Source organism: Rhododendron vialii, chromosome 9a (assembly GCF_030253575.1).
Source record: "Rhododendron vialii isolate Sample 1 chromosome 9a, ASM3025357v1".
Classification (NCBI taxonomy): domain Eukaryota; kingdom Viridiplantae; phylum Streptophyta; class Magnoliopsida; order Ericales; family Ericaceae; genus Rhododendron; species Rhododendron vialii.
Window position 1 is genome coordinate 30,743,834 of NC_080565.1, and position 27,905 is coordinate 30,771,738.

A 27,905-nucleotide genomic window follows, 5' to 3' on the forward strand; every position below is an offset into this window, starting at 1 on the left:
AACAAGAAATAAAAGAAAGTTCACGTTTTTTTCAATACTAAAGATTAAAAATGGACAGTGAAGAATGGAATCATATTTTTCTGACAAATACTATTCGGTTATTCATTCAGTTTTAGCAATATTCTCTCTCCAGAATATAGATAGAACATACCTGTATCTTTGGTCTCTATAGTCTATACCAATCCTCGAACCCATTAGCTGTGGCTTTCTAGGCTAATCTAAGAGAGAACGTACCTGAGTCTCAGCATCCCAGCATCATTCGTAAACGACGATGCAGAAACGAACCCTGGCATTGCTCATTTGTAAATGAAAATATAAAAACGAACATACGAATGGGTTCCTAGCATTGCTTGTTTTCAGTGCCCGGCGATTCGCCACCATTTCAAATAACCCCAGTAGATCGATAAAATTCGAACTATTTAAAGAAAATCATTTTTGAAAACGCAGGAAATCTGAAAGAGGGAAATATCAGTGCCATTTAACAGGAACTTGAGAAGGATAAAGTAACTACGCATTCAAAGTAGCAGTTTTTATTATTTAGTGAATTACTGAGCTAAAAAAGACTTGAAGATAGGGATAACGCCCCATCGTATCAAAGTCTCTCTATATTCAAGAACACTACCACAAGCTCGGAGCCTCGCCTCTACAACCGATAAAAGTGATGAATCTACAAGCAAAAGCACAAATGATCCTACAACACGGGTTTACAAAATGAGAGCTGCAGGAAATTCTAATTGATTACCCCAAGTATTGTTTTTCAGGTACTCGGACAAAATTTAAATAGGAATAACATACACAATAACACATACAACTAGCGTAACGAGGGGGAAATATCGTAACAAAGACTCCCCTCAACATGACTGATTACAGCCGTAGAATAGTTCGAAGAGTATCACAGAGGTTCTGAATGGTTTGTTGTTCTTGTGCTGCTTGCAGGTCCTGGAGTGGCATCTCTTCGTAACACCTGCAACAATCCACATGCATAAAAACAAGGAAAAATGACTTAAACCATAAGAGTAGCATCGCAAAATTCTGAATTTAGGGCTCACACGCAAAAAACGAAGGCCTGTTCGCTGGAATACATTTTATAACTGGGAGAAACCAGGCAATTTTCAAGAACATGGAGGGGCAAAAGAACAGCATAGAAAATGTGTTCAGTGAGGTGGGGAACCTCTCGCTGGTTTTTGGAATTCAACATCAGGAAGTGTTTTCACACCATCGACCGACATTGACTCATCTGAGATCTACGAATTATGAGGAACTAAAGGAGCTGTCCGACTAGCAACTGGCAGGGGTACCTCAATCAATGAGAGTCGAAGTTCTTGCACGTGAAATGAATGAAATCAAATTTTCTTAATAATCGTATGATTTACGAGTTCGGTGCCCCAACTATTGGTTTGAAGGGGACCCTGCTCATTGACATACTGAGCTCCCGTGAGGAAGACATTCTATCTTGGTCCAATCCGAAAAGTTCCATCTTTGCAGTGGGAGAGGTGATCAACATAGAGGAACTTGCGGCTTGGGGTGCAAGGTGGGCTGCCTCCCATTGTTCTCAAATAACTGGGAGAAACCAGACGATTTTCAAGAAAGTAGTTTGAATAGTTATCCAGAGCTTTAAAAAGTCAAGTAAAACATAAAAGTGTTGCAATTTACTGCATTCTCAATTTCTGAAACTCCAAAAACAGAACCATGAACAGCTTCATGATTTTCTGCTTGTTCCTAGAACAAGCCTTTATTATTTTTTTTTTGATCAGCAGTTCCTAGTACGAGCTTACTTATAAGAGAATCGAAGGCACAAGCTTTACTTATGACTATTGGCCTTGTATTGAATAAAGAGAAAACACAAAGAGATTGTGCAAAAGAAGCCATACATTTTGTGGTAAGCTAAAGCCTGGGTGAGATTCATTAGTGTAGAACTTGATGTAAGCCTTTGGTAAACACTTGGAGGAAGTGGCACCTGTTGCACATTAAGTAACAAGAGTAAGCTCAATTAAATAGCTCAGAGAGAGAGAGAGAGAGAGAGAGAGAGAGAACCTCATTCTGTCCCCTCCTGCCTTTTTTCCACTGTCCATCGCCACAAAAAAGCTCCTGCACTGCTTCCTCAGCTATGTTTCCACTTCCACCACTGCCTTGCTGCAAACCTCCAAGTACATTGTCCGATAACAGTGCAATTGGTGATATATCCGTTGCTCTTAAGAACGGGATAGGAACTGTATTACCAGCCGCATATATAGACCAAAGCTACATTGAAAATAAAAACTTAGTAACGAGTAATGCCTTAAGTACGGGAAATTTTTTGTTTCAATGAATGATTCATAAAAGTTGATAAGCTGATTTAATGAAGGATTGCATTTTCAAGCACTTCAAGAGATGCATAACCTCCATACTATTACTCAACTCGGTAATCAAAATATTCGAAACTTCGGTGCAGTTCAACAGCTTGAAATTGTATTTTCCTCTAATTTCATTTTGGTTTTAGTTTAAACATTGGTAAAAAAAATAAGGAAATCGGGCCAGATATGACCTAATACCAGATTACCACCACCGGAGCAGAAGCTAAAAGTTTAAACTGTTGTCAACCGATACAACATGGGAGATGTAAAGGGACTTACGAGTTAGAGAATAGAGTGTACCTTATCCAACGCTTTCCGACTGGCAGTCTCACTTTTAAATGTGTCACTGCTAATGCCACCACCACTTCCAATCAAAGCTTGAGATATGCTATTTTTCTGGTCAGGAGTTGTAAAAATTGAGGGAGAGGATGCTTGGTTGGTCTGTGCAACAGATTGAGATCTAATCTGAGAGTTATCCACATCAACCCCTTCTGCATTCCGACCCCTGACAGTACATCCATCTGAAGTTAACGCCCGAACAAAAGTTGAGAGAGAAGTATCTTTCCATACTGGAAACTAAAGTATGGAATGTTGAAGGGCATTATACAGAGTTGTTGCCACCAATGTAGGATGATGGGAATGGTTACCATTCTCAGAAGTTACTAACTACCTGGGAAAACGTGTTCAAATATCTACTATTTTTCTCACTCAACTCACCACCTTGGCAACTAGAAAGAATTTCAGGAACTGAGATTCACAACTAACTTTAGTAAAGATACACCTCATGAAGCTTAAAATGAGATATATATGTTGTGTGCCCCATGGGGCTACCAGTACGTAAGTGTTGAATTGGAGTGAAAATTTGTTTCTAGAATAGCGTGGTAAGAAGAAAGTGGCTGATTAATGGATAACTGTGAGGTGAATGAGAAGATGGTCCACTCATTTTTCTCCTTGCACACTCAGAGCTCCTGAGTGGAATTGCTTGGATCCTACTAATAAAGTGATCAAACAGTTAAAAAGATGTCCTTTCCTCCTGTCAAAGCTAAAAAAGCCACTTGAAATAGAGCACAAAATCTACAACCAAGCATGGGTGCGCGCACACGCCTTAAAAAGTGAAAGGATGAAGAAGATTCAAGGATCTCAAAGGCCATCCGAATTTTAGGAGCACATAGTAAAGAAAGTACCACGGGTCAAGTGATTTATCTCCTGCACCGCTGACGGTACAAGCTTCAGCATGCCAGGGACCCGGTGAGGCTTCTATTGCATTGGACGCTGATGTTTGAGTAGGTTTTTTATCTTTCTCATCTCCAGCATGAACTATTACAGTCCCAAAGTCTCCTGATAAATACAAGTAATCAAGAATTGTGTAATACTCTGATAACAAGGAACAGAAGCAGCTAAACACAAAATTAATGCCAATACCACACTTTAGTGAACATTTGGTACCATGTTTAAGCCACCTACATGGTTCAACTACAAGTCGATGACATTTTTACTCTATCAAACTGGGTCAAGTACCATCTTCTTGATGTTTTCGCTTTTCTACATCTTTTTTAAGCCACTTTTCCGATGGCACGTGTCAAGGTCACATCATGGTTTAATTTGAGAATATAAGTCAGATGATTGGAGAGAACAATGATCAAGACATGAGTACCTTCCCCAGCAAGATCCACAGCACCAGAAACGCTCTGCTTTAGTGTACCTTGAAGTCCATCATGAGGCCTTGACGGAACAGTGTCCCCGTAGTCTTCATTCACTTTAGGACCTCCCAGTGCCTGTTTATATTAGAAACAAGCACAGAAAGATGAGAGAACACACACACACACACACAGACAGAAGATGAATTTTGAAAATTGACATACAGTATTTCCTGGTATAAACGTCCCAGAAGGAATATTTTGTGCTTCTAAAGCCATAGAGGCTCTAGTTTGCCTTGCCTTCTCAATCTTCAGCAACATTACCGAAGGTCCAGATTTGCACCTCTCTATGAATTTGTGCTAATTTTAACACCAGAGACAACAAGTTCAAGTTAGATTCAAATCATGGTTAAGTGCATCCGAGGTAAGAAAACCATAGACAACAGACGCATGAGATAGTGCTTCATGCAGTTGCCTGTTTTGGTGGCCACTCAAGGAACTCATGCATTTGCCTGTTTTTTGGTGGCTACTCGAGGAACTCATCTAACCATGCCTATGCAACAAAATGAATAATTGACATTACAAAGTCCATCCAGAATTAACAACGAGCAACTCAACAAGTGCCCCTCCTCTTTCAACAAGCACCTTCTACTTGCATGTTTTAAGTCTTTGTTTGATTGGATCTCAAGGCCACCAACCAGGCATTCAACATCGGTATGGTAGTTATGCTCTCTGAAGACCATAATATTCATGCCCTATTTCATACCTGGTTCTTGTGAACTTCAGGACAACTTTCTTCTCTTTTTATATGTGAACTGAATTACCCATGAAATTCAAAGATGCATATTGCACGTAAGTGGAGAACTCTCAAAAAATACGAAAACGAAAGTGGGGGTGTGGTGGGGGACAAGAAAGTCAAAAAATGAACTTTACAAGAGAGAGGCCATTGAAGAATTGGTACCAACTACCAACGGATACCATGAGCAAGATAAAATATTCACAGACCACACAAAAAAAAAAAAAGAAAAGAAAGAAAAGATCAATAAACTTGAACATGCTACATGGGCACAGGTAAATGTTCCACATAAAAATGTTCTCAACAAGTACTAATTCCGACTCCAGTCTTAAAGTCCCCATCTTGTTCTAATAGATGCAAGGTTCAAATAGGACCAAAACAAAAATATTGCTTTTAAATTTCAGTAAGTGAAGACAAATCATTGATGACCGAAATACATACAACCGCCAAGGATTTTAATTTCTTCAATATCCAACAGCTTACAGAATTGAATAGAAGGCCAACTAAAGGAGGGAACTATCAGACGAAGGCATACATTTGGAAAGGCTGCCCTTACGAAAAAAATCACTTATAGTTGTTACGCAAGCAGTCTAATAAAAAACAGTTCAATTTATTCCTTCGTACAACAATGAGAGAGCTCTACAATTCTGTAATTTGGCACTTTACATTGAGGAATGATTACTGTTAAACATCAGACTTAAAGCCAATTGGCAATGAGTGGAGAGACCGCCTAGGCTCATATACTAGTTTTGGAGGTTGTAATTAACCAACGTGGGACAAGTTCTAACACTCCCCTGCACGTGCAACCCCTAACCCACATGTGGAGAGGTAAACAACGAATCCATAACTTAGGGACCACAACAAACAACAAAACAAGGTGCACTTACGGCGCAAACAATCAAGAGAGTCTTGTCCATGAGCCTCCGAAAGCCTAGCTTTGATACCATGTTAAAGCATCCAACTCAAAGCCAATTGACAATGAGTGGAGAGGCCGCCCATGCTCGGTTTTGGAGGTTATAATTAACCAAAGTGGGACAAGCTCTAACAATTACAATGTTATTTCCCACTTAATCGTGTATCTATCGAAACTAGTCTTCCATATACCTTGAGCAGTTCAGATGCCGTAGGACGTGAGCGGGGTTCTTTTGTGAGGCACTTCGCAATAAAGTCATGGAACACAAGGGACCTGCAGAAGTAGACCAGATCATTAGCCAAGACACCACTCAGTATAAGGGCGAAGGCAAGAGGCTAAGACCATTAAGAGCAATGGTGGGGCGTCACAGCCACCAAAGGGAGAGAGTTAAAGAGGTTTGTAATGCTCAATTATTCATGATGAGAAAATTGTGGAGGCCAACAATAGATGTGAAGTGTTCCTTAAGTTTTTTGCAGTTGTTAGGCTCTAAATTTGTATTGATCTCTCTCTTTGTGTGCTTCTGTTCTCTTTTCTTCTTATTTCTTTTCCTTTTCCCTCTTCTTGATTTGGTTGGTGCCCTCTAGGCACCTTTTATGATGCAATTCTTTTGATTACCTATAAAATCAGCCAAGACACCATAGCATACAATGCAACAGGCATAAGCTGTATATGTAGGATAGACGGCAAAGTGGGAATCTGGTAAACAATTCCATGTACACTATCAGAGACTTTTGGCACATTGACACTAGGAAAGTTCTGCTTCTGGAGGGTGGATTCATTGATCACAGGTATACCAACCACAATGAGGCAATAGCTGACTGCTAAGCATGTACTCTTTGCCCTGGAAAATTCTTCCATGCATAGTGACTCCATTTCATAAACAACAGTGAGCTGCATTCATTTAGTTATCTACTTGATTTTGTTGCCTTGAGGATATGAGTTTGCATTGGGTGACTCCTTCATGTTGTAATCTGGAGTAACTTTAAAAAAGAAACAAAAAATAGCATAGAATTGTGGAGCAGCAATTTGTCAAACAAATTTACTTAGTTACCATTTTGTTTGGGCCTTTCCAGAAGGGATTGGAGGAAGCTATTCACCTCTATTCTAATTTCATCCCTCCGGAAAACCCTACCTTGAAAACCTAACAAAAATCGCCTCATTTCAGCTGCGTTCGACCCTTTTCTCTCAACATCTCTTCTGCATTTGCTTCCACGTGGCGGACGAGCTGAAATGAAGTAAATGCAAGAAGATACGTAGAGAGAAAGGGGGCGGACGATCTGAAACGAAGTAAATGCAACAAGATTTGTAGAGACCTTCCACGTGGCGGGACGATCTGAAACGAAGTAAATGCAAGAAGATAAGTAGAGAGAAAGCGGGCGGACGATCTGAAACAGAGTAAATGCAAAAAGATTTGTAGAGAGAAAGGGGTCAAACAAATGCAGAAGAGATGTTGAGAGAAAAGGGTTGAACACAGCTGAAATGAGGTGAGTTTTGGTTAGGTTTTCAAGGTAGGGTTTTCCGGAGGGGTGAAATTATAATATACTATAGTATTCGGCTCAAGTGCTCATGTTAAAGCACTACAAGGGGAAGATTATGCTATGACAGAATTGGGATTGAAGTTATGTAACAAAGAAAGAAGATAAGATCTAGAACCCAACCAGGCAAATGTTGCCGATCAAAAAAAACTACAAATGTTCATGAATTTGCCTCACAGTAGTAGCCATTGACGGATTGATTAGTTGAAATTTAAGTCATCATGCAAAATAAACGACAGCATTCTCAAATATGAAAAGTCAATTGAGAAAGGTGAACTTTTTGAAAGTACATATTAATAGCTAAGTGATGAAGATCAAAGACAAACCATTTCTCTTTATCCTCAAGCATTGGAGCTGGTTCAATGGATATCATGAACAATACCTGTCACCGACATTAAATCTGTGAGGTCTTTCTTTTACATAAATTTACTCCTACCAACAAAAAAAACACAAATCAATAGATTTTTAAACAATACAAAAGTAATGGGGTGGAGTATCTACTGAGTTATGTGCTGTAAATAGAGATGGCATATTCCAATTTATACATCAATGGTTACTCTTCCTGAATTTCAGAACTAGGAAATAGGTTTGGTTATTCACACATCCTTTTTCTCGCTAGAAAAACTAAAAGGTATGCCAAAATAAACATTGAGTAGTTCGGAGATAGTGAAACCATGAACAGTAATTAACAATCAAAAGTACAAGGTCAAGTACACCTCAAAGTTTGCAGAACAGAAGCCTAAACAGAAAATGATTGAAGGAGCTAATGCCAAGTGGTCATATAACACACATCCAGTGACCAAAGGATTTTTGAACATGATAAGATGAATTAAATAGGCTGAGAACTCAGAAACTATGAATAGAAGAGTACTAATCTAAATCACATTAGAAGATGATTATTCCAGAAATGACTAACGAATTTATAAAAACACTGTTAAAACTCACATAACAGCAAAGGGCAATTCAGTTAAGCAATCACCTACAGGAGGCACGACTTGGGCTGGGGGAGCCAGGCGCTAAGCAAGTGCTTTGGAACATAGGTTTAATGAAAAGAAAATTAATTTTGGTCCTTACAATGAGAGAGATTTTACAAACAGGTATGACAAGAAGTTTGGGCTTCCTACAACACAACTTATGAGATACAGCAAAGATTAATCATGTTTCCCCCGGTAAATCTACAACTTCTAGCCCTACCTGTGTACTATGTTTGTTAACAAATTGCTCCCTAATCCCTATTCAGGACTGGGTATCTGAATATAAATCAGCATTTGTAAGTACATGCCCTATAAAAGAGGGGGATTGTACAAGTGATCACCCAAACATAGCATTCAGAGCTAGGGACTGCAATAATGCTGTAACGAAGCAGTATAAAGGTGCAAAAGGTTTCACAGCTATGACCTTCGGAGAAGAGAACAGTATGTTCATGGCCTGATTGTTCAATATACAAGCGGACAGGAATTACAAGGCTGGACCTAGTTGTAAATTACTGAGTTTGTTTAGATCAACATCCTTTATCCCTCACATGCTCCCCCTCGTAGTTATAAGATGAAGTTCATAACCAAGTAACATCTGTATAACCAAGGATATACTTTCAGGTGTTTCCACTTTGAAATGTTATGCCTTGATCCATTGGTATGCAATTGTTTCCCGTGAATAAGATTGCATGAATGAAGACTGAATTCTCCATCCTAATCAGACCACAAAATTCCAAGTACAGATTGTTTCATTTGAATAAGATAAAAGCATACCAATAACAATACTACAAATCTTTAATCTATGGATGCTACTAAGTTGGGACGGAGTGAATATGTAGAGTTATACCACCATGAATTTCAATCAGAAAAGATTAGGCCGTATATCAGAAGTCCACAAGCAATGTAGCACTTACTCTCATAGGATGCACTGTTGACCTTGGAGGAAGTCCCTGGGAAAGAGAGAGAGAAAGCTCTTTCACAATGTGAGGAATCATATATTCACCAGATTTCAATATCTTGCACATGCAAAAAACAACTTAAGACTTTCTTCCTTTCGCCTTCTACTCTCTTTCATTCAACTTTATGACAGGAGTTGACACAAATTATATTCGAAGAAAACTAGCTTTTGTCTGATGCATCAGTTCATCAACTGACTGCACCAAGTGATTTTTTGAGTTCATGTAACCCCTATTAACCTCAGGATTTTGAATGGTCAAACTGGTCTGGCAAAAGCCAAAAAGAACAAATGAGTAGATAGGTGGAGACTGCAAGATTCAAGCCTCCTAGTTTCCCTGACCAATGTAGACTGATACACATACCTCTGCCATTTCTATAGCCGACACTCCAAGAGCCCACACATCCACCTAAGAAAATAAGGTCAGCGGCTTAGTGCAAAGAAGTTAGTACAAGCAAAGACTTCCACCATAGCAATAGTAGTATTTCAGAAACATGAAAGCTTAGGAAACTCATCTCATAAAGAAATTAATCATGATTCAATCGGAGTTCATTACACTTAGATGCTTAGTATTCCTTCTACCATTAACACTTCATGATTACTATCATACAGCATTGAGTCACACTGTTGAATGTAATGGGGTATATTCATATAGGAAAAGTACATTCACTTCTTTGAGATTGTTCAGCTTCTGATTCGTTGTCGATGTAAAGTCAATAATTACAATTTTTCTGTGGATATGAGGGTCAGTCAATTTTTGCCTTACGTAGTTTGTTGACTCTTTCGAAGAATTGCAGAAGCCTGTTACTAAAGCCCTTAAGTTTCTCAATCCATACTCTATAAAAGGTACTTACCCTGATTTTCTCACCCCTTGATAGATTTTTGCTTATCAAAAAAACAAAAGCCTTGATATCACTAACTAATGAGTTTTGTGTCCTAGCTGGCCTCAATAATCTTCAACCATCTATGGCTTTTAGTAGCAACTGGATAAAACCATGGTATATATTTCCAAGTGAAACTATATTTATCACCAAACTCCTCGCAAATCTAATGCTGAATTGTCTCCTCTCAGAACCACCTAATCCAGCTCGGCAGAACTCACTTCCAAATTGAAATCGACTACCGCCATAGCACCTATGTACTTAGGTATCAGAACTAATTAAATTGTATGTCAAGCCCCAAAGTACTGGGAAGAGTTCAATTTTTTGCATTCAGCTTGCCCAAGTCGCAGCCCTACAATGAAGAGTAAGAGGGAAAACAATATAAAAAAATCATTCCATGCTGGCCTACCTTTCCATCGTAACGGCTTTCCTGAATTACTTCTGGAGCCATCCAATGGGGAGTGCCAATGAACTGAAATAAAGTCAAACATAAGCTACAAGAACTTCACAAAACATGTCACCAGAAGTCAAAGAAAAAAGCAGAGGAGGACAAAAGATGACGCATGATTTAGTAGCTACCAACAAAAAATGGAGGGACAAAGATGCAATTATGTTGTACCAAACAACAGCAAGCAATTATGTGACACACTACTGTGCTGGTTGCTTCCTATCATGAAGGTAGACGGCATCATGCCCAACTTTTCCATAAAGAAAACATTTATTGAACATGCTCACAAACTTTTTCGTGTATCTACCATATTTAGGTTTGGGCTGATTTTAGAAGTTAAAAGTTTAGAAAATTCCGTATTTAAATTAGGAAGTCTCTAGTCTATATGTAAGTATGTTATGCCTAAAAAATAAGGGAGTTGAATATTATGAAAAAATTTAGAGCTTTTGAACCCTCTTTTAAACTGCTAAGCTCACCGTGTTACGCTTGGACATTGTTCTTGTCAGTTGCGCAGCAACGCCAAAATCACCTGCTCGAAAGGTCATGGTGATTACACCAAAAGTTTGAATCAACATCCCACTAAGAGTGAAATAAATGTTAATCACTTGCTGAAAACAAGCCTAGAGAAGAAAATCCTCAGAGACCTAATTAGATCAATTCCTACACCAGTAAACAAATAGGAAAAAAATGAAAAGCACTAACCCAATTTGACCTCCCCTTGTTCAGTCAACAAGATATTACCACCTTTAATATCTCTATGTACCTTAAAAATCGAGTGCAAATAAGATAAACCCTGCATCAAATGAAACAAATATTTAGGACAAGCAGCACAAAACAAAAGCGAAGGATAGCCGAAAATCTTTTAAACGTTTGCAAATCAAGGCCTTAGATGACTAAGAGAACATGCAGAAGAGAAGGAGGTCCTCACTGCCACTAGGTTTACAGTCTTCTATACTAGATAAAAGCGGTAGTTAACACAAATTAAACAAACTTGTCTTCCATATGAGATTAGACGAACACTTTTTGCTTCTGTTCAAAATATATTAACAGCATTTTTGTCATCTGTACCACGACAGTCGACATCCTATAAGAAAAAGATTTCAAACCATATCCTTAGGTTACCTTCAATGCTTCTCTACAGATATATGCTATTTGGATCTCCTCTAAAGGCTCATCGGTATTGTTCATCAAGTCAGCAACACTTCCACCCCCACAGTACTCCATTACTATCTGGCATCACATTGAAATTGTAATACATTCGAGTCCAATAAAATGATCGAGCAAAATCTCCACGCCAGAAAAAAGGACATCATAAAAACAAAAGAGTAAGACTTCTTAAACAAACCAAAAGACAAACATTAAACAAATAATTCAGTTCCCACCCAAAGGTACTCTTCTCCCTGGTAGCTTCCAAGGTAGCGGACAACATTTGGGTGACTACATTGCTGCAACATCTCGATTTCTCCACGAATTTCCTCGTACCCCTCCTCCTGAATGCATCCAACATTGCATCTCAATTAGTCTACCCAATTAGTTCAGTTATCAAACTCAATTACTCGAACATGACAGAACAAACTTACCCCTTCACTCAACGATATAACTTTAATAGCGACCAATTCTGAAGTCTTTATGTCTCTAGCTTTATAAACAGCCCCATAAGAGCCTTTCCCTGCCATTACCCAACACCAAACTCTCTCACCATTCATACTCAAACTCCAGTCAAGTTCATAAACAAGAGATATACAAGAGCTAAATTGCACGAGGCTATGTTTGGAAAGATGTAGATTTCAACCAAAGGGATTTGATGTTCAGTCTAGGTGGCTTGTAAAACAACAGTAGAAGGTGGGTTTGGAAGTAGAAGAGATGTATTTACTCTTGGGGGGCGGGGGGGGCACACTGTTTCAGTAGTATCCAGAGAGCAGTCACTTTGTGCATATATTGCTAAAGGTTCGGACCATCTCCAATCATCCCCCACCCATAACCCCAATGATTGGGGGCTGCATGGTTTATGTTGTAGTGTACGACTACAATCTTTTCCGGATTACTCGTACTAAATGGGAGAAGTTACTTAAACTTACTGATACAGCTCTGAAATCCCTAATAAGTAAACTATCAAGCTTAAATTTCAGGCAAAATCCCATCGAATTCAAACGTCAAATCCCTTCAGTTATAAAATCCACAGCTACACAAACCTAACCTGAAAGCATACGCTAATTCAGCAACCATATCACTAAAAACCCAAGCTGGACTGGGGCTGATAGTGTATACGAAAGCGAAAGAATAACAAAGTCAATCATATAACAATTCATAATATTTACCGAGTTCGTTAAGCAATTCGTACTTGGTACTAGGATCTTCCCTTGTAACGCAATACTCCGGGATCGAACTGGACGACACTTTACTCCCCTTCTGCTGCCCATACCTACTACAACTCTCATCGGGAAACGAACTAGAAGAACCACTGCTCGTTCCTTTCCCCTGCTGCTGCTTCTTCCCAAACCCTAGCTCCCCCACCGCCTGCATGCTTGCCACCGCCATACTCATCGTCGATCCACCGCCACCCCCACTCTCTCTCCTGACCACCGTCCCCGTGACCGTCTCTCTCTCTCCAGATCTCACCACAAACGTCGAGAAATCCCCCTCCCCCTCCTCCTTCTCGTCCTCGTCCTCTTCCGCCTCAATCCTCTTCCTCGGACTCTCCGAATTCCTCGGACTCGCGGCCGAGTTGCCATCGAAGAGCGGCGCGCTGCGCGGCTTCCAGGCGGGGGAGGAGTAGGAGGAGGAGGATCGGCCGCTGCGGTCGGTCTTGACGATCATGGTGCCGGAGATTTTGCCGGCGGCGGAGGAGTCTTCGCCGGAGTCGAGGATGGTGCCGAAGTCTTTGGGGAGGCGTTTGAGGAGGGGAGGGAGGGAGGAGTCTTCGTCGTCATAGTCGTAGTAGTCGTCGATTGGATCGTCCATTGTTGTTGGGGATATGACGTCGTCGTGGATGACGACGGTGGAGTAGAGGTCGGCGGCGGGCGGGGCTTTGCGAGTCCGGCGAGAGGTCGGGGAGGAGGACGCCATTATAAGAGAGTGACAGCTGTTTATAACATAGTTGTGCACTATGCTCCATGGAGTACAGAATTTTAGACGAATAGTAAATTGTTTCTGTCTTTTTTTTTTATTTATCAAAAAGTTAGTTTTGTGTGTTTTTTAAATGAGAAAAAATATCGTAACATGTTACAGCCTTGTTTTGGTAACACTGCCACTTTTCTATTTTTTGTTTTCTATTAGCTAAAAACTTGTTTCTATTTTCCCTTAGAAGAAGTAGAAAAAAACATGTTTGTGTTAATTTGTTCAAAAAAAAACTTCGATTGTCACCGCCATCAGTTTTTACCACACTCGAAACACCCTCCTTCCTCCTTCTAACCCAATTTCCAAACCCCTCTTCGACATCTCCGATACCCCCAAATCCTCCACCATCGTCCCTTCTCTAACTGCCACCATTTCCAAACCCCTTTTCAACATCTCCGATACCCCCAAATCCTCCACCATTGTCCCTTCTTTATCTGCCACCAAATCAGCCAAAACCGCAAGACAACATTCAACAGTTTAGGAAGGCGTTTTCAATTACTGTTGTCCCACGGTGGTTATGTCCATGTGGGTGTTTTTTTCTGCTACCGGTGAATTCGTCAGAGCATAGATCTGAACCGATGAATTCGTCAGAGCATAGATCTGAACGTAACCGTTAAGGACGGTGGGTTTGGGTTGAGAGGACTTTGTCGTGGTAGAGAGAGAGAGAATTAAAAGAGCTCCTCGCAAGAGTCAAACTAGCATCAAAGGTGGATATACTGCTTCGGCACTGTAGCGAAGCGGAAGAGTTGGCAGCCGGTTTCAGCTTTTGAATAAAGTGGAAGCTCAGTTTTGCTACTTCTCCAATTTTTAAAATTTTTGGAAGTCATTCTCTCTTTTTGGAAATCAAAATAGACAACCAAACATACTTCCATATCTAATTTTCAAAAATTTTGAAAAAGAAAACAGAAAATTCAAAGTGAAATGATTACCAAACAAGACCGTAAGTAGTTTTTTATTTTGAAAGTTTTGTATACTCCTATCATTTATAGATTTTAATTTAATTAGATGTTTTGGTTGAAGCAAAAATAAATAAATTTATGCATAAAAAAATCATTTAGTTTTAAATTGAACTAAAGAATAATATATATAACACAGGCCTACGTTCCACATATGAATTGAAAGATATCTAAATTAATAAGTGTAATTGTAGGCGTAGAATAGTAAGGCTATTTTAATTCCGTGATCTTTGTTTTAAAATAAAGTCGCGTTTGAATTCTATATATAATGTGAAATACTATGTATCAAAAAGAAGTCAAACAATCTCAATGTTTGAGTTAATTATGCTACCATTAACAAACAAGAGTTGATTGCGTTAAAATTTTAAGTTTCAACATGCGAGTCTTTTCTAGAATTTTGAAAAACTTATGGTGATTTTTTCTAGAATTTTGAGAAACTTATGGTCTTAATTTCTTTGTTTGGGTAAAAGTGAAAAATCTAAAAGTAGTTTGGAGGTCCAAATTTTATCTACTTTATAAATATCTTATCCAATTTTTTTTTTGATAAGTAATATCTTATCCAAATTAAACAGGAGTAGATCAACAGTAACTGAGCGGCAATTTCAACCCAAATTCAATAACAAACCCAACTTGTTTATTAGTTGAGTCACATAATTAACCTAAACCCATCAGATCCATTTTTGGAGTGACTCTTAATTTGGGTTTTAAATTGGTAATTGATTTTGTAACTCTCATTTTTGTTTATGTCACTCTCATTTTTCCACCAAACAAATCATCTAATCAAGACACAAAGGGGAGTGACATTAACAAAAGGGGAGTAGCAAAATCATTACCCTTTAAATTGGGCCTTAAATGGGAAAATAACGGTTAAAAACGTGTTTTTGATAATTAATACCAGATATTAAGGCTCTGTTTGGAACCTAAGGAAAATAAATGAAAAAAACAGAAAGGAAAATTAAAATTTTCCCCTCTGGGTTGTTTGGTTCCTGATTTAGGGAGGAAAGAAAAAAAATATATGGTGGAATTTTGAAAGGAAAAGTCTAGAAAGGAGAAAGAGAGGGAAGAAAATGAGAGAAAAGCTGTCTCGAATCCCACAAAAATGATCAGAGTCGTTCATTTTGCTCAAAATACTTTGTTTAAGATTCTTGTAAAAAATTACCTCAATCCGATAACGGCGATAACGGGAATGGTGTTTACGAATCATCAAACTTTGCTTTAAATTTTAGGCTAAATTTTGAAGCAAAGTTGAATGATTTGTAAATACCATTCCCGATATCGGATTGAGGTAATTTTTATAAGGACTCTAAACTAAATATTTTGAACGAAATGAACAACTCCAATTATCTTTGTGAGACCCGAGACGGGCGCAAATGGTCTGTGCACTGCTGCTGTACGGCACTTTCCGGAGAGAAAAACAGGCACCCACCTCTCACTGTGTCTCTCCTCATCAGAAGGGAATCCTTCTCAGAATCAAGCAAGTAGCAGGTACCCTTCTCTCTCTATCTCTCCATCCGACCCTCGTCGACGGACCGGAGAAGAATCAGAGGCGTCTGGTTGTAAACGTAGTAGAGAGTTGGAACATCGAAGCCCTAGATTGCACCTTTTCCCCTCTTGTAAGTGCTCTCTAGGTTTCATTGATGACAGCAACTGTTAATTGAATTTAGATTAGAAGAGGAAGGCAGTGGCAGATTTAAGTCAGATATTTTTCTTTTCATTTTTCTGCTGGATCCAAACAAGAGAAAGGTTTTTCTCCCTTACTTTCCTCCCATCTTCTATCTGGAACCAAACAAGGGAAAGAACCCCATTTTCTCCATAGTTTTCCTCTTATACATTTTCTCTTCTCTTTTCTTTCCTTCCACAAGTTCCAAACAAAGCCTTATTTCTTAAACTTCTCTTCCTTCTTAAACTTCTCTTCCCAACGAGAAGGTTTCTCTCTCTCCTGACCAACAGCATAGACAACCTCCGATCAAAGAAAACGAAGGGGAACAGCATAGACGACCTCTCAAGGCAGTGGAGGAAACTGGGCTTACCCCAATTGGTATGTACTCGGAACAATTCTTCCTGCTTTCCGTCTTTGGATTTTATTAGTTTGGTACTTTGGTGAAATGGGTTTTTTCTCCTCAATAGCGTGCTTATTTTTGTCGGGGTGTAATTTTCGGCTGCGTATTTGCTAATTGGTGCTCCTCGATCTATTTGCTCCCCTTCATTTCCTTTCATTGAAACGACTCATTTTCCGATGATCTTGTAGTGGTTCATTCATTTGCACCGAAATTGTTCGATGAAATGCTTAATCATAGGACTTCTGTTGGTAATTTGTGTACCCAAGGGGTTGGCCTTCTGGTGTTGGTCTGGGTCTTAGGGGTTTACTCCTTCCTAACGTCTCAGGTTCGATTTCCCTCACCAGCAACTCTTAGGGACACTTCACCCCATGTGTAAGCGTATGAAATGGCTGTAGAAGGGGCTGTAGGGATTAGTCTGAGATGCGCGCTAGGTGGCCCGGAACAACCTGCATTACCTGATGGAAAATGGCAGCACCCGATAAAAGGCTATAAAAAACGTGGATTGGATGGTTCTAAGGCCCAAGCCTTAATTTGGCATATGCTGGATGATGTGGGCCCTACCTGGGATATTAATTAGGCATTGACTGGAACATTAAAGGCTGTGACTTTTCATGAGCCTTGTGTCTTTTCATTTAGGGAAGTTTGACCACATATTTAATGTATTCAACCTTTATGTATGCATTCATCCTATCCAGCCATCTAGGAAATAGGAGTAGTTATTTGCATTCAAGTATTATGGAGTCTATATAAGTCATGTAATCTCAAGAGCTTGAATTATGATTGATTGAATGAAAATTTAGCTTTAAGCTTTTATGATTGTGTGATGCAATCTCATTCTTTGGTGTGATGCTAAAGAGGCCTTAGGTGTGATGCCTTTGGTAACCTAGGTGTGAGGCCTAGATCTATCCTTCTCTTACTCTTCCCTCCTTAAAAATACTGTTCACGTCTACTATTCACAGCCCTAAAAACAGCCCCTTTCCCTCGTCTACGATCATACTTAGCCCTATTCCAACTCTGTCCTACATCATTACCCAAAAAAGTACTCCTTCCGTCCGGATTTAATAGTCCTTGTTTTGGAGTTCGTGCCATTTTTCAATCGATTATATCTTTCAATTTATAATGTTTTACGTGATTTCTAAAACATTGTATTATAGAACTAATCGAGATCTATCAAACAAGATCCATATTCGATATAAAATTCATTACGGATTCAAAGATATAACCCGTGTTTTAGCCGGTTAGAATAGAACTATAGACAATTAAATCCAGACGGAAGGAGTAAAAAATTGGTGTATTGATATGAGAATTGCTTACTTCGATTCATGCACTCTCTATTGTTTTTATTCACTCCAATCCATCGAGAATTCAAATTCTGTCGATTTGTTGACAAATAACAACAGTATTGACATTGTTTAAAAAGGTTTGATTGTTTTAATGGTATTGGTTTATAAGAATTTACCCAACTTCTTAACCTACATATTGGGGAATATTGGGAGGAGGTTCCGTGGGGAACAAATAAGGGGGAACAAATAAGGAGAAGGTAAAGATTTCCCCCTCTTACAGAATTGGAAATCAAACAACAAAGAAGTCTTCCCTCTCCTCTTCTTTCCCTTACAGCTCGTTTGGATTGAGAGATTTCGGGAGAAAAGAAAAGAAATGGAGGTAGAAGTGATTCTTTCGCACGTTTGGATGATGAAAATGGAAAGAGAGGGTGAGAAATGGGGAGAATGAGAAACCCCTTACCCATTTCGTTTCTCACCAATTGTGGCCAGATTCCGTGAGAAATGACCGAGTTGCCAATTTTGACCACCTTCGTCTGCTTCGTCTAAAAACCTAGGCTTCAAATCTTCTTCGTCTGAACCGAGTTGCAAATCTTCTTCAGACGACCCAGTTGCAAATCTTCTTCGTCTAAACAAAGTTGTAAATCTTCTTCGTCTTTCTTCGAAAGTCTGGTTTTGTGCGTGGATTTGGGTCAACAAACCCTAGCTACCAACGTTTTGGGTATGGAAAAGAAAAGGTTATTTTGGTAAAAATATACATGACATCCTCTTTTCTTTTCTCTCCTTTTTTTTGTCCATCCAAACAAGATGGTGAGAAACTACACTCCTTTCTTTTCTCACCTAGGTAGCCAAAGGGGCTGTTAGTTCCAAACAAACTATAAATCGGAAAGGTACTCTCTCTCTCTCTCTCTCTCTCTCTCTCTCTCTATATATATATATATATATATATATACACACACACACACACACTCGAGATCCAATGAGGGATCCCGCACGGGCTTACCGTGCGGGACTCCCCTTTCCCGATCGAATTGCGACGATCCGAGCCGCTCAAAGTGTGCAGAACGTGATTTTAAGGGTACCCACGATAAATCGGCAAAAAAAATGATCGGGAAGGGCTTGATCCGAACAGTTTTTTACTGAATCGTTTAATAAAAAACTGTTCGGATGAAGCCTTTCCCGATCATTTTTTTTTGCTGATTTCTCGCGGGTATCCTTAAAATCACATTCTGATCACTTTGAGCTGATCGGATCGTCATAATTCGATCGGGAAAGGGGAGTCCCACACGGTAAGCCCGTGCGGGATCCTTTAGGAGATCCGGACTGTGTATATATATATATATCTCGCTCTGTAATTGCCGTTGTTCATGGGTAATTTAGAAGCTTAAACAAAATTTGTTGGGGGTCTAGTAGTAAGTATTGGGATGTCCAATCCCCGCACCAAGAGTGAATCACTTCAACACATATGCAGATGCACGAGTACCAGACATTTTGGGGTTTCTCCACCTAGGGTTAAATTGGTTTTAGGGTGTATGCTTCCAAATTTAATATGGGCGAGTTTGGACTAAATTAGTTTTAAAGACAATGGGAATTATTTAGTATAACTTTTAGTTGCTGTTTTCTAATTGGTGCTCTAATTTGCTCCCCTTCATTTCCTTAAATGAAGCGTACTACTATTATTTTTCAATGATCTTGTAGTGGTACATTCATTTGCACCAAACTTGTACGATGAAATGCTTAACCATAGGACTTCCCTTGGTAATTGGTGTACTATTGATAGGAGCATTACTTACGCCATGCGCTCTCTAAGTCTATTGCTTTCATTTACTCCAATCCATAGAGAATTCCAATTCCGTCCATTTGTTGACAAATAACAACGGTATTGGCATTGTTTAAGACGGTTTGATTGTTTTAATGGTATTGGTTTATTAGAATTTACCTGACTTCTTAACCTGCACATAGATGCAATGATAGAGGGAGCACGTCTGCGGCTTAATGGGTGGCAGCGGGCTGCAGTTGCGGTTGGTTCAGCCGCGGGTGCATTGCTAGACCCACGAAGAGCAGATTTAATAGCTGCTTTGGGAGAGACAACTGGGAAGCCTGCTTTTGAAAGGGTTCTTGAAAGGATGAAGAGAAGTCCTGAAGGCAGAGTAAGGCTTCTTTATTAATTTGTTATATTCTGGGGTTTCTAATAGTCACTGGTAGTGTTAGGTTCACTGGTCATTTCCTGGCATCCCAGTAAAAAAATAGATGAGTGATGAAGCCCTTCGTTATATATGTTCTCTTATTTCTTACGAATATCGAGATGAGCATTCCAAGGGAATGACTGTAACATTCCAGTGAATGAAGTACTACGACTACGTTAGTGTCTACGAGTGTTTTCCATGTGTTGTTGGTAGAGGCCATCATTATAGAAAAATTTATGTGGCATATTGACAGAGCAAAAGGTTGTGGTTAATAGTTTGGAAATGTTTATCATAAGAGATTGTTTTCCTTAATGCATTCAATTCTGTTGGCTTGATTTGATGCCTACTACATGTGTCCAAAACAGGCTGCATAATTTAACCGTTTAGATAGCATTGTCTTTACGACATAGGCTGCCATATAGTTATCTGCTTGTAATAGCTGCTAGGATTAGAAATCATGTCCTGTTATCATATCCATATAATTGATTCTTTGGGCTTGGAGAAGTTTAAATGTAAGCGCTTAGTATCATTGCTATTTGACTTGGACATATTCTATAAATAGTTCTTAAACAACATTGAAGTAAATATTTGAGGCTACAGGATTTTTAAGCTGCCGTTTCAGTCGTGTTTCATCAAGTAACCATATATGTTTTGGGGGGTAATTAAAAGAAAGTTAAGACTGCCGAGTAAGGGTTGTCATGTTTCTATGGACTCTGTACCAGCAAAATGATCAGAATCGACACCAATTATTTTTCCCTTAAAAAAAGGATTTACTGTGTGTTTGGCTAGATGCTTCACCCTTGGAATGTTTAAAAAATTTCTTGCCGTAGATATTATTTTATTGACATTACCCAATACTTTTTTTTCCCGAACGGAAGAAACTTTCACTGCTCAATACTTTTTGAGTCTGTTATTTTTTGGCAGCTATTGATGCTAGAGCGGAAGAATGTGTTTTATTACCTGCATTGTGAACTAAGGGCATCTTATTCATATGCTAGATTAATTTTCTTATTTAGCTAACTAGTGATGCATCTCTCTCTCTCTCTCTCAGGCAGTGCTATTGGAACGACCTCGTGTCATCTCTTCAAATGTGGGGCATGCGTGGGACCTACCGGCTAACACATTTGGTGCAGCCTACGCAAGGTTCATGGGATCCAGAAACTTCTCCCCAGATGATAGGCCACCAGTCCGGTTCATGGAAACAGAAGAGCTGGCCTACGTTGCCATGCGTGCACGGGAGGTGCACGATTTCTGGCACACCTTATTTGACCTTCCCACCAACTTGATTGGAGAATCAGCACTTAAGGTGATAGAGTTTGAGCAAATGTTGCTTCCCATGTGCCTATTGTCCGTGGTTGGTGGCACCGCAAGATTCAGTGGAAAACAAAGGGCATTGTTCTACCAGCATTACTTTCCGTGGGCCATCCGGGCTGGCATGCAATGCACCGACCTCATATCTATTTACTATGAGCAGCACTTTCATGAGGATTTGCAAGATGTTCGGAGGAGATGGGGTATAATTCCTGCTCCTGCTCCTCCCAGCTGAAATTTGGGCAGATTTACTTGACCAGAAGCTCCTTCTACATCGAGGACAAACCTAAAGATTGGTATATGAGGCACGGCCCTTCCTAAAGCAAAAAAGTCGCCATGTATTAAGAAGTTCATAAATGCTTGTGAGTTGCAATAGCTTTTCGGTCACTTACGCTTGAACATACTTTAGAATAGACTCTCTGCTTCTTTATGTTGTGATGGGTATTATTTTGGGCCTTAGCACAAACTCGATGATAGATTATTTTTCGAGTTTTAGAACTATGTCAAATGTCAGAGTGATACATAAATGAATCGATGTTTAGACTGAATAATATCCTGAGTGTTGTTGAGAATGTAGTTCATGTTATGGCTCCCTTGAATGCAAAATCCCGATTCCTTCCCTCTTTGGATGTTTTGGTAATGAAAAAGTTCGCCGGAAAAAGTGCACTTGTTTGACCATTCTGATGTGAATAAGGTAAATGTAAATTAGAAAATTAGTCTTAGGTCCATTATGTGAACTTCATAAGTCCATAAGTCCACCTATTAATTTTGTAAGGTCTCAAATTCATTTTAGAGTACCCTAGGGTTTAGGCACTTTCATAAGATTTTAGGGTGCACTTTTTTATTATAGGATAGGGTACTCTAGAGTTTAGACTCTTTTACAAGGCTTTAGGGTACACTTTTCTATTATAGGGTTTTAGTGGTTTAGGCACTTTCATAGGGTTTAGGGTTTTAGGCACTTTCATAGGTTACCCTAGGGTTTAGGTTGTATGAACTTATGGCTTTACAAAACTATTAAGTAAACTTATGGGTTTATGAAATGTCTATAGTGGACCTATCACTAAATCTCCCTTGGAATTTGGGCTTGAACTTTGAACCACCTGGGTGAGGATTGGATTTGGAGGAATGGCCTTCTCATTTCATCAGGATTGCATCTTTTCCAGTGAATTCATTGATAACCGCATCGGTATCTGTTTTTGTAGTTGATGTTGGATCTTGGTAGATATGCAAAGGGAAGGAGAGTGATGGAGATTGAGAGAAAGATATAAGCAACTCTAATGGAAGATGGTTGTTTGGGATTGTTGACCAAAGAAGTGAATAATGTATGAACTCAATTCGGCCACCTTCAAAAAAAATTAAAAAAAAAAAAAAAAAAAAAACCAATCGCATAAACATCGCCCTTCAAAGCGGTGTCGAAAACCATTTGGTTCGTTAACTCAGGACAATGGTTCTCTGTTCAACCCTACAAATTTGGACAATGAACATTTGTTGAACCTTGAAAGTCTGATCAACGTGCGGGTGAAGATAAATGGTGGCGGTTGATTGGCGGCTAAGGAGGAGCATGGGGAGTGTTTGGATCGGGTCGGGAAGGGTATGTCAGCTGGGGGAATTTGTGAGAGGTAGAAAGTGATGATGGCGGGCTATGCCCAGTGCTTATACTGCTAAGCAAACAGAAATCATTCAAGAATATCCCAAGGGCACTTACAAGAAGATTTTCTTACGAAAATTTAGAAGAACCCAAGCCATCATATGCGAGCACCATACATTCATACTCTATTTAACAAATACTGCTAAGCAAACAGAAATCGAGATCGGGAGTATTGTCAATTAAAAGGTGAGGTGGTAGGGAATCCAAAAGATGAAAAACTAAAACCGAAAAACTACAACACAAGTGCAGTGCACAATGTTTTCGAAAGCAAACCCCTAAGGATCCAAAAGATCCATAAAGGAGAGAAACACTCTATAAAAAGAGGTAAAAGCAAACAACAAAATAGAAGAACAAAACGAAAAACCGCCCCATATTTGGTAGTCCCCATCGAGTGGTGGTCACTACATCCAACGCTTTTGTCATATGATCCTACTCCAATGTCGCTAGAGCTAAAATATTGTCACCAGAGTCTAGGCTGGAAATCACCAGATCCGACTCCTTTTTTTTTTTTTTTTGGGATACGAGATCCGACTCTATTGACGCCAAGATGAAGAGTTTTAGAGAGAGAGAGAGAGAGAGTCCTACTAAATGGAAGGAAACGGACTCGGGAGGTGGGACAGTGTGAGTGTCAATACACTAGTAATGAGAAGATCCTCATCAATTTGGCTTTGTTCCTGTCAAACACAAGTGCATAACCTAAACCCTACCGGCTACAATCCAAATCTTCACCACAGGCATTAGAGAAGCGTATTCAGAAAAAGAAAATACAACCATGATAGAGAACATAGAGCGAGCAAAGTATTGCAAGATGATACTTAATAGTCAACAACCCCCAAGTTACTCGATACAATTGATACAGTAAGCTTCACAACACATGTTCTTGAATCGAGAATTGAGTATTCTCAACCACAACCACCACCATCCCACCTCGATATTACAATACATGAAAAAGCAAGTTCCCAATTCATGAAAGCCAAAAAAAATAAACCTTCCAAAATGCAAGTTCATAAAATCGATTGGCAATACTTCCATTGCGGTAGAACCGCAATTGTCAGTTGCCACCACCACCGAATAGGTAACCTAGAGAAGACCCACCTCCAGGGGCAGCATGGACCTTAGTCGAGGGCCGATCCTGCAAAAGGGGAAGTAACCATAGTGGGACACGGGTAATTTGATGCAACATAAGGAGAACAGTGAAGAACTTGAAAATTTTGGCATGAAATGCTTTGTTCGACTAGAAAGCAGCAATGTTAATAACATTATCACATGATAAAGAGGAGGTAGTTTCTGAAATTGCATAAAAAAACAGATGTTTCCCTAGATCCATCATGGACCATGATCACACCTTGTTAAGTAGTAATTTGCTTTACATCACAGCTCATCCGCAGTATGTTAAAAACTGAGGAATTAATGATGAATATATATCTTTTGAATCTCCTCTATTATGGAAGTTAACTACTTCCACCAAAATATCATGTCATGAACCGAAGCACACTGAAGTAACTGCATGCAGAACTGATGCAAATGTTACTCTGTAAGAAAAAAGTTAGTTAGCAATTTACCAACTTTTTTTACAACAGAGATTACAGGGACTAGAGACGTACGGTAATAAAATTTCCACTGTTCTGACCATCTGCAGCATTGCTATTTATACCCGCAGGAATCTGCTTGGCTACATCTACTGGTTGAGAAGGTGCAGCAGTCTTGGAGGGAGGCCCATTATTAACAGCTTGCCCCTCACTAGGAGCAGGTTGTGGGTTGTTTGAAGCTGTCTTTGGAGCCTCTCCACTCCCAAATAAGTAGCCAAGAGAACTCTGTCCACCGCCACTGCTGACACCACGCCCCATTTCTCAGACTCTTTCTTAGACAAGAAACTTTACCCTGCTCACAGTATAAAGTAGGTTACACAAACGTAATGTATAGTACACAGAATCAACGAAGGAAGGAGTACAAGTAGGGAAATAAACATTGAAAGAAGTCAATTGAGAAGCTAGAAACTAGAATCAGGAACAACAGACAAGCATGATCACGAGAACTAGGTTAGGATTCATTTCAATGAACTCATTTTGCAAAAACAGAACATTAGCATTCTTGCTTATTGACATCAGTTCATCATTTCTTGGCGTTTTGACAACCCTACCATGGCATGTATATTTGCTGGCCTCACACAAAGGGGAGATAGACGACAGCTTGGTCTTTGGCTCAGACAAATTCGTTGCATGACAAAAAATCCAGCCTCTATGGCTTCTCGTAGGTAGTGCCAGCAAACCCTAGTTAAAAGCAGTGCTAACAGTACTAAGGTCACCAGTTGACAGACCAGTCCAAGTAAACCTAAAGGAAGTTGGGATATAAACTGCCGGACTGCATATACAAACCATACCAGTGTGTGCAATAGCAGAGATAGTGGATTGCAATCCATGGGATAGTGGCACGGGAAACACCATCACACTGGCACATTAAGAACTCTATTTCCTGTTTGAGAGAAAACTTATGTCAACCTAGCCTGTCCAGCCGTATAGGAAGCTTGATTCCCAAACCTTACAAAGCTCCTTTAATTGATTCAACTGCCATAATCGACTCCGGAAAAAAGCTACTAAAAAGAAAGGAAAGACTCAACATAAGGCACAACATTTCCGCATCTCACTTTTGATTCTAAGACATGAAAACTGTGTTAGATAAGCTCCACCATAACTGTCGAGTTCAAGCCTCACCAAGCCCGAACAAAGCTCAAAATGTCCAATTTCTCTAGCCTTGAATCTCTACCATGAAAATGTGAGCTGCTAATATAGGTTGATAGCTTTTCCTTCTTTCAATGAACCAACTATGTACAACGTTTCTCCCTCCAATCCAATTTGGTAAAATGCTCGTTGATCCTGTATTTCAGTAATAGGTCCATGTTGTATCCTTTCACAAAACATCCCTTCGCCTTACATTTTTTAAGTTGCGATCATATCTACTCCCTAAAAAGAATCAATCTGATACATTTCTCAAGCACCCGTAGATGATATAGAGGACATCAAAACAAGTCTCCAACAAAAGAAACATAATCTACAATCTAAAGATATACCCAATTGAACCCATCCCTTCCCCTAGAGAACAAAAACGATGCTAAGGGAGAACACTTCCAAGAAAAAAGTTGAATTTCCACATCGACCTCTACAACATGTAGATGCACAAGTACGAGCATCTCCAGCCTTCACCTATACTTTTGCTCAAAACCCGAATCTAACCATAAATTTGAGTAAAAGCTTCATTAATGGCACAGTTGTAAAATTGAGAGGCAAAAATAGCCTTCTAAAATATGAGTAAGGACTTGAGTCTCCCTCGACTCGAGTAAAAACTCAAGCAAAACTCTGATATAAGTTCGATTCGAGGGGTGGAGTTGAGAATATGAAAGTGTTTTCACTTGAATTTTGAGTTTAAGTGAGAAAACGATAAAAGGGTTGGAGACAAGTATATACATTCACAAAATTTGTTGGGTTTTTTTCACAGATTAAGCAATGAAAAGCCACAAGAATTTAAGAAAACGGGAAATGCATTGGCATCGAAAATCATCGGTAGCACCAGAGATGTGAGAGGCGAGCAATCACACATTCCATAAATCAAGCATGTAATAAGAGATCTAGGTCTAGGGTTTCGTTACCTTAGCTTCTTCTGGATCGGGATCTGGTGAACAAGAGAGAGAGAGAGTGAGTGAGGATGTGAAAGCTGATGATTGATGGTACTCCAACTATGAACAAATGCGCTATTGGCACGCCAACTTTACAATTTCCAGGTACGTACCGAGTAGTGGTGGAGTATTTTATAGGGGCAGAATTTATGGGTTTTTCTTTTCTTTTCCCCTAAAGTGAGGGAGAATTGATGTTATTAGTACTTTATTGGTTTTGTTTGTTTTTCATTTTAACCTGAGAATAAATTTTTTACACAGTAGGTATAAATATTTGTTTCTTTCAAATCAATTATATCGCTCCATATTACAAAACAGTGGTCTCAATCAATAGAACATGGCGACATGACACAATATAATTGATTTGGGGAAAACAAATGTTTACACCGGCGGTGTAAAGAATTTTAATCTCTTTTAACTTTGTTTTGTTTTTGTTTTCCAATCATTACCCTATTTTTCTCTTCAATCATTACCTTATTTCTTCAATTATTAGTTTCATTTATCTCTCTACTCATTACTCATTTATCTAATCATTATCTTTTTTTTTTCCACCCACTACCAAAACTAAAATACCCAAAGATGAAAACCAAACAAAACTTGTGGACTTGTGCATTTGCATTGTGAGAGATAGTGGGAGAAAGGAAGAAGAAGAATCTTATCATTTATTTGAATAATTATTAGAAGGGTGAAATAAATAAATAAGGTTTACTGGTTCATTTTTAGATCTTGCCGAATCATGTATTCAATCTTTTTTAATTCATTTGTCACATAGGGTGAAATAAAATAAATGAAGAAGGTTTATTGGTTCAGTTTTAGATCTTACCGAATCCTATATTCAATCTTTTTCGACTCATTTGTCACTATCTGAAGGACCTGAAAAAGACTAGAAGAATTTTAAAATAAAATCGCGATCATATTGTCCTCATAACATATGATCTCAACTATAACTCTTTCATTTCATGTACTCCAGTAGTGTTTTCAAAATGTCATTTGTCGTCCCATAGATTTTATTAAAACGTCCTTCTACCAATTAAAATACTTTGGTAACTTAATTCCGAAATTGACATTGGGAGGACAGAAGACTAACATAAAAATTGAAAACTTGAGACAAAAGTCCCAGCATTTGTTGTGTAAATTTTTCATTTACGTGAATCAAATTTAATTAAATTCTTCATATATTTAACTCTTTGTTCAATTTATCTATTTTT

At 39.1% G+C, this 27,905-nt stretch overlaps 3 protein-coding genes across 4 annotated transcripts; 1 reads left to right on the top strand and 2 right to left on the bottom strand.

Annotated features, from left to right (window-relative positions):
• Positions 1 to 499: 499 nt before the first annotated feature.
• LOC131301041 (serine/threonine-protein kinase 1) lies at positions 500 to 13,599 on the bottom strand. 2 transcript variants are annotated; one of them, XM_058327143.1, is made up of 18 exons: positions 12,791 to 13,597; positions 12,053 to 12,141; positions 11,855 to 11,962; positions 11,595 to 11,702; positions 11,175 to 11,265; positions 10,949 to 11,001; positions 10,434 to 10,496; positions 9,508 to 9,552; positions 9,103 to 9,138; positions 7,541 to 7,596; positions 5,871 to 5,952; positions 4,196 to 4,330; positions 3,988 to 4,108; positions 3,518 to 3,671; positions 2,634 to 2,838; positions 2,035 to 2,241; positions 1,872 to 1,957; positions 500 to 964 (listed from the first exon to the last, which is right to left on the bottom strand). In XM_058327143.1, exons 1-18 carry the CDS (start codon positions 13,536 to 13,538, stop codon positions 865 to 867), a joined length of 2,487 nt encoding a protein of 828 aa, XP_058183126.1. In that variant the 5' UTR covers positions 13,539 to 13,597; the 3' UTR covers positions 500 to 864. The 2 variants fall into 2 exon arrangements, with proteins under 2 accessions (XP_058183126.1, XP_058183125.1); XM_058327142.1 differs by lacking the exon at positions 500 to 964 and adding an exon at positions 1,031 to 1,560 and having other exon boundaries at positions 12,791 to 13,599.
• A 2,348-nt stretch (positions 13,600 to 15,947) lies between these two features.
• On the top strand, positions 15,948 to 21,954 carry LOC131301045 (ubiquinone biosynthesis protein COQ4 homolog, mitochondrial). Its single transcript, XM_058327152.1, has 3 exons — positions 15,948 to 16,583; positions 19,848 to 20,035; positions 21,123 to 21,954. The coding sequence occupies exons 2-3, from the start codon at positions 19,853 to 19,855 to the stop codon at positions 21,615 to 21,617; spliced, it is 678 nt and encodes a 225-aa protein (XP_058183135.1). The 5' UTR covers positions 15,948 to 16,583; positions 19,848 to 19,852; the 3' UTR covers positions 21,618 to 21,954.
• Positions 21,955 to 23,829: 1,875 nt separating this feature from the next.
• On the bottom strand, positions 23,830 to 26,844 carry LOC131301046 (protein SPIRAL1-like 2). Its single transcript, XM_058327153.1, has 3 exons — positions 26,674 to 26,844; positions 24,635 to 24,911; positions 23,830 to 24,162 (listed from the first exon to the last, which is right to left on the bottom strand). The coding sequence occupies exons 2-3, from the start codon at positions 24,875 to 24,877 to the stop codon at positions 24,082 to 24,084; spliced, it is 324 nt and encodes a 107-aa protein (XP_058183136.1). The 5' UTR covers positions 24,878 to 24,911; positions 26,674 to 26,844; the 3' UTR covers positions 23,830 to 24,081.
• Positions 26,845 to 27,905: the final 1,061 nt, after the last annotated feature.

What these genes read in the sequence shown, in the direction of transcription:
- LOC131301041 (XM_058327142.1), bottom strand. Translation starts at nt 13,538, where the DNA reads ATGGCGTCCTCCTCCCCGACCTCTCGCCGGACTCGCAAAGCCCCGCCC. An exon ending in CGGCTATAGAAATGGCAGAG is followed by an intron (nt 9,139 to 9,507) that starts GTATGTGTATCA and finishes TCTCTTTCCCAG; the next exon opens with GGACTTCCTCCAAGGTCAAC. An exon ending in GTCGGAAAGCGTTGGATAAG is followed by an intron (nt 2,242 to 2,633) that starts GTACACTCTATT and finishes TTTTCAATGTAG; the next exon opens with CTTTGGTCTATATATGCGGC.
- LOC131301046 (XM_058327153.1), bottom strand. Translation starts at nt 24,877, where the DNA reads ATGGGGCGTGGTGTCAGCAGTGGCGGTGGACAGAGTTCTCTTGGCTAC. An exon ending in ACAGTGGAAATTTTATTACC is followed by an intron (nt 24,163 to 24,634) that starts GTACGTCTCTAG and finishes CCCCTTTTGCAG; the next exon opens with GATCGGCCCTCGACTAAGGT.
- LOC131301045 (XM_058327152.1), top strand. Translation starts at nt 19,853, where the DNA reads ATGATAGAGGGAGCACGTCTGCGGCTTAATGGGTGGCAGCGGGCTGCA. An exon ending in AGAGAAGTCCTGAAGGCAGA is followed by an intron (nt 20,036 to 21,122) that starts GTAAGGCTTCTT and finishes TCTCTCTCTCAG; the next exon opens with GCAGTGCTATTGGAACGACC.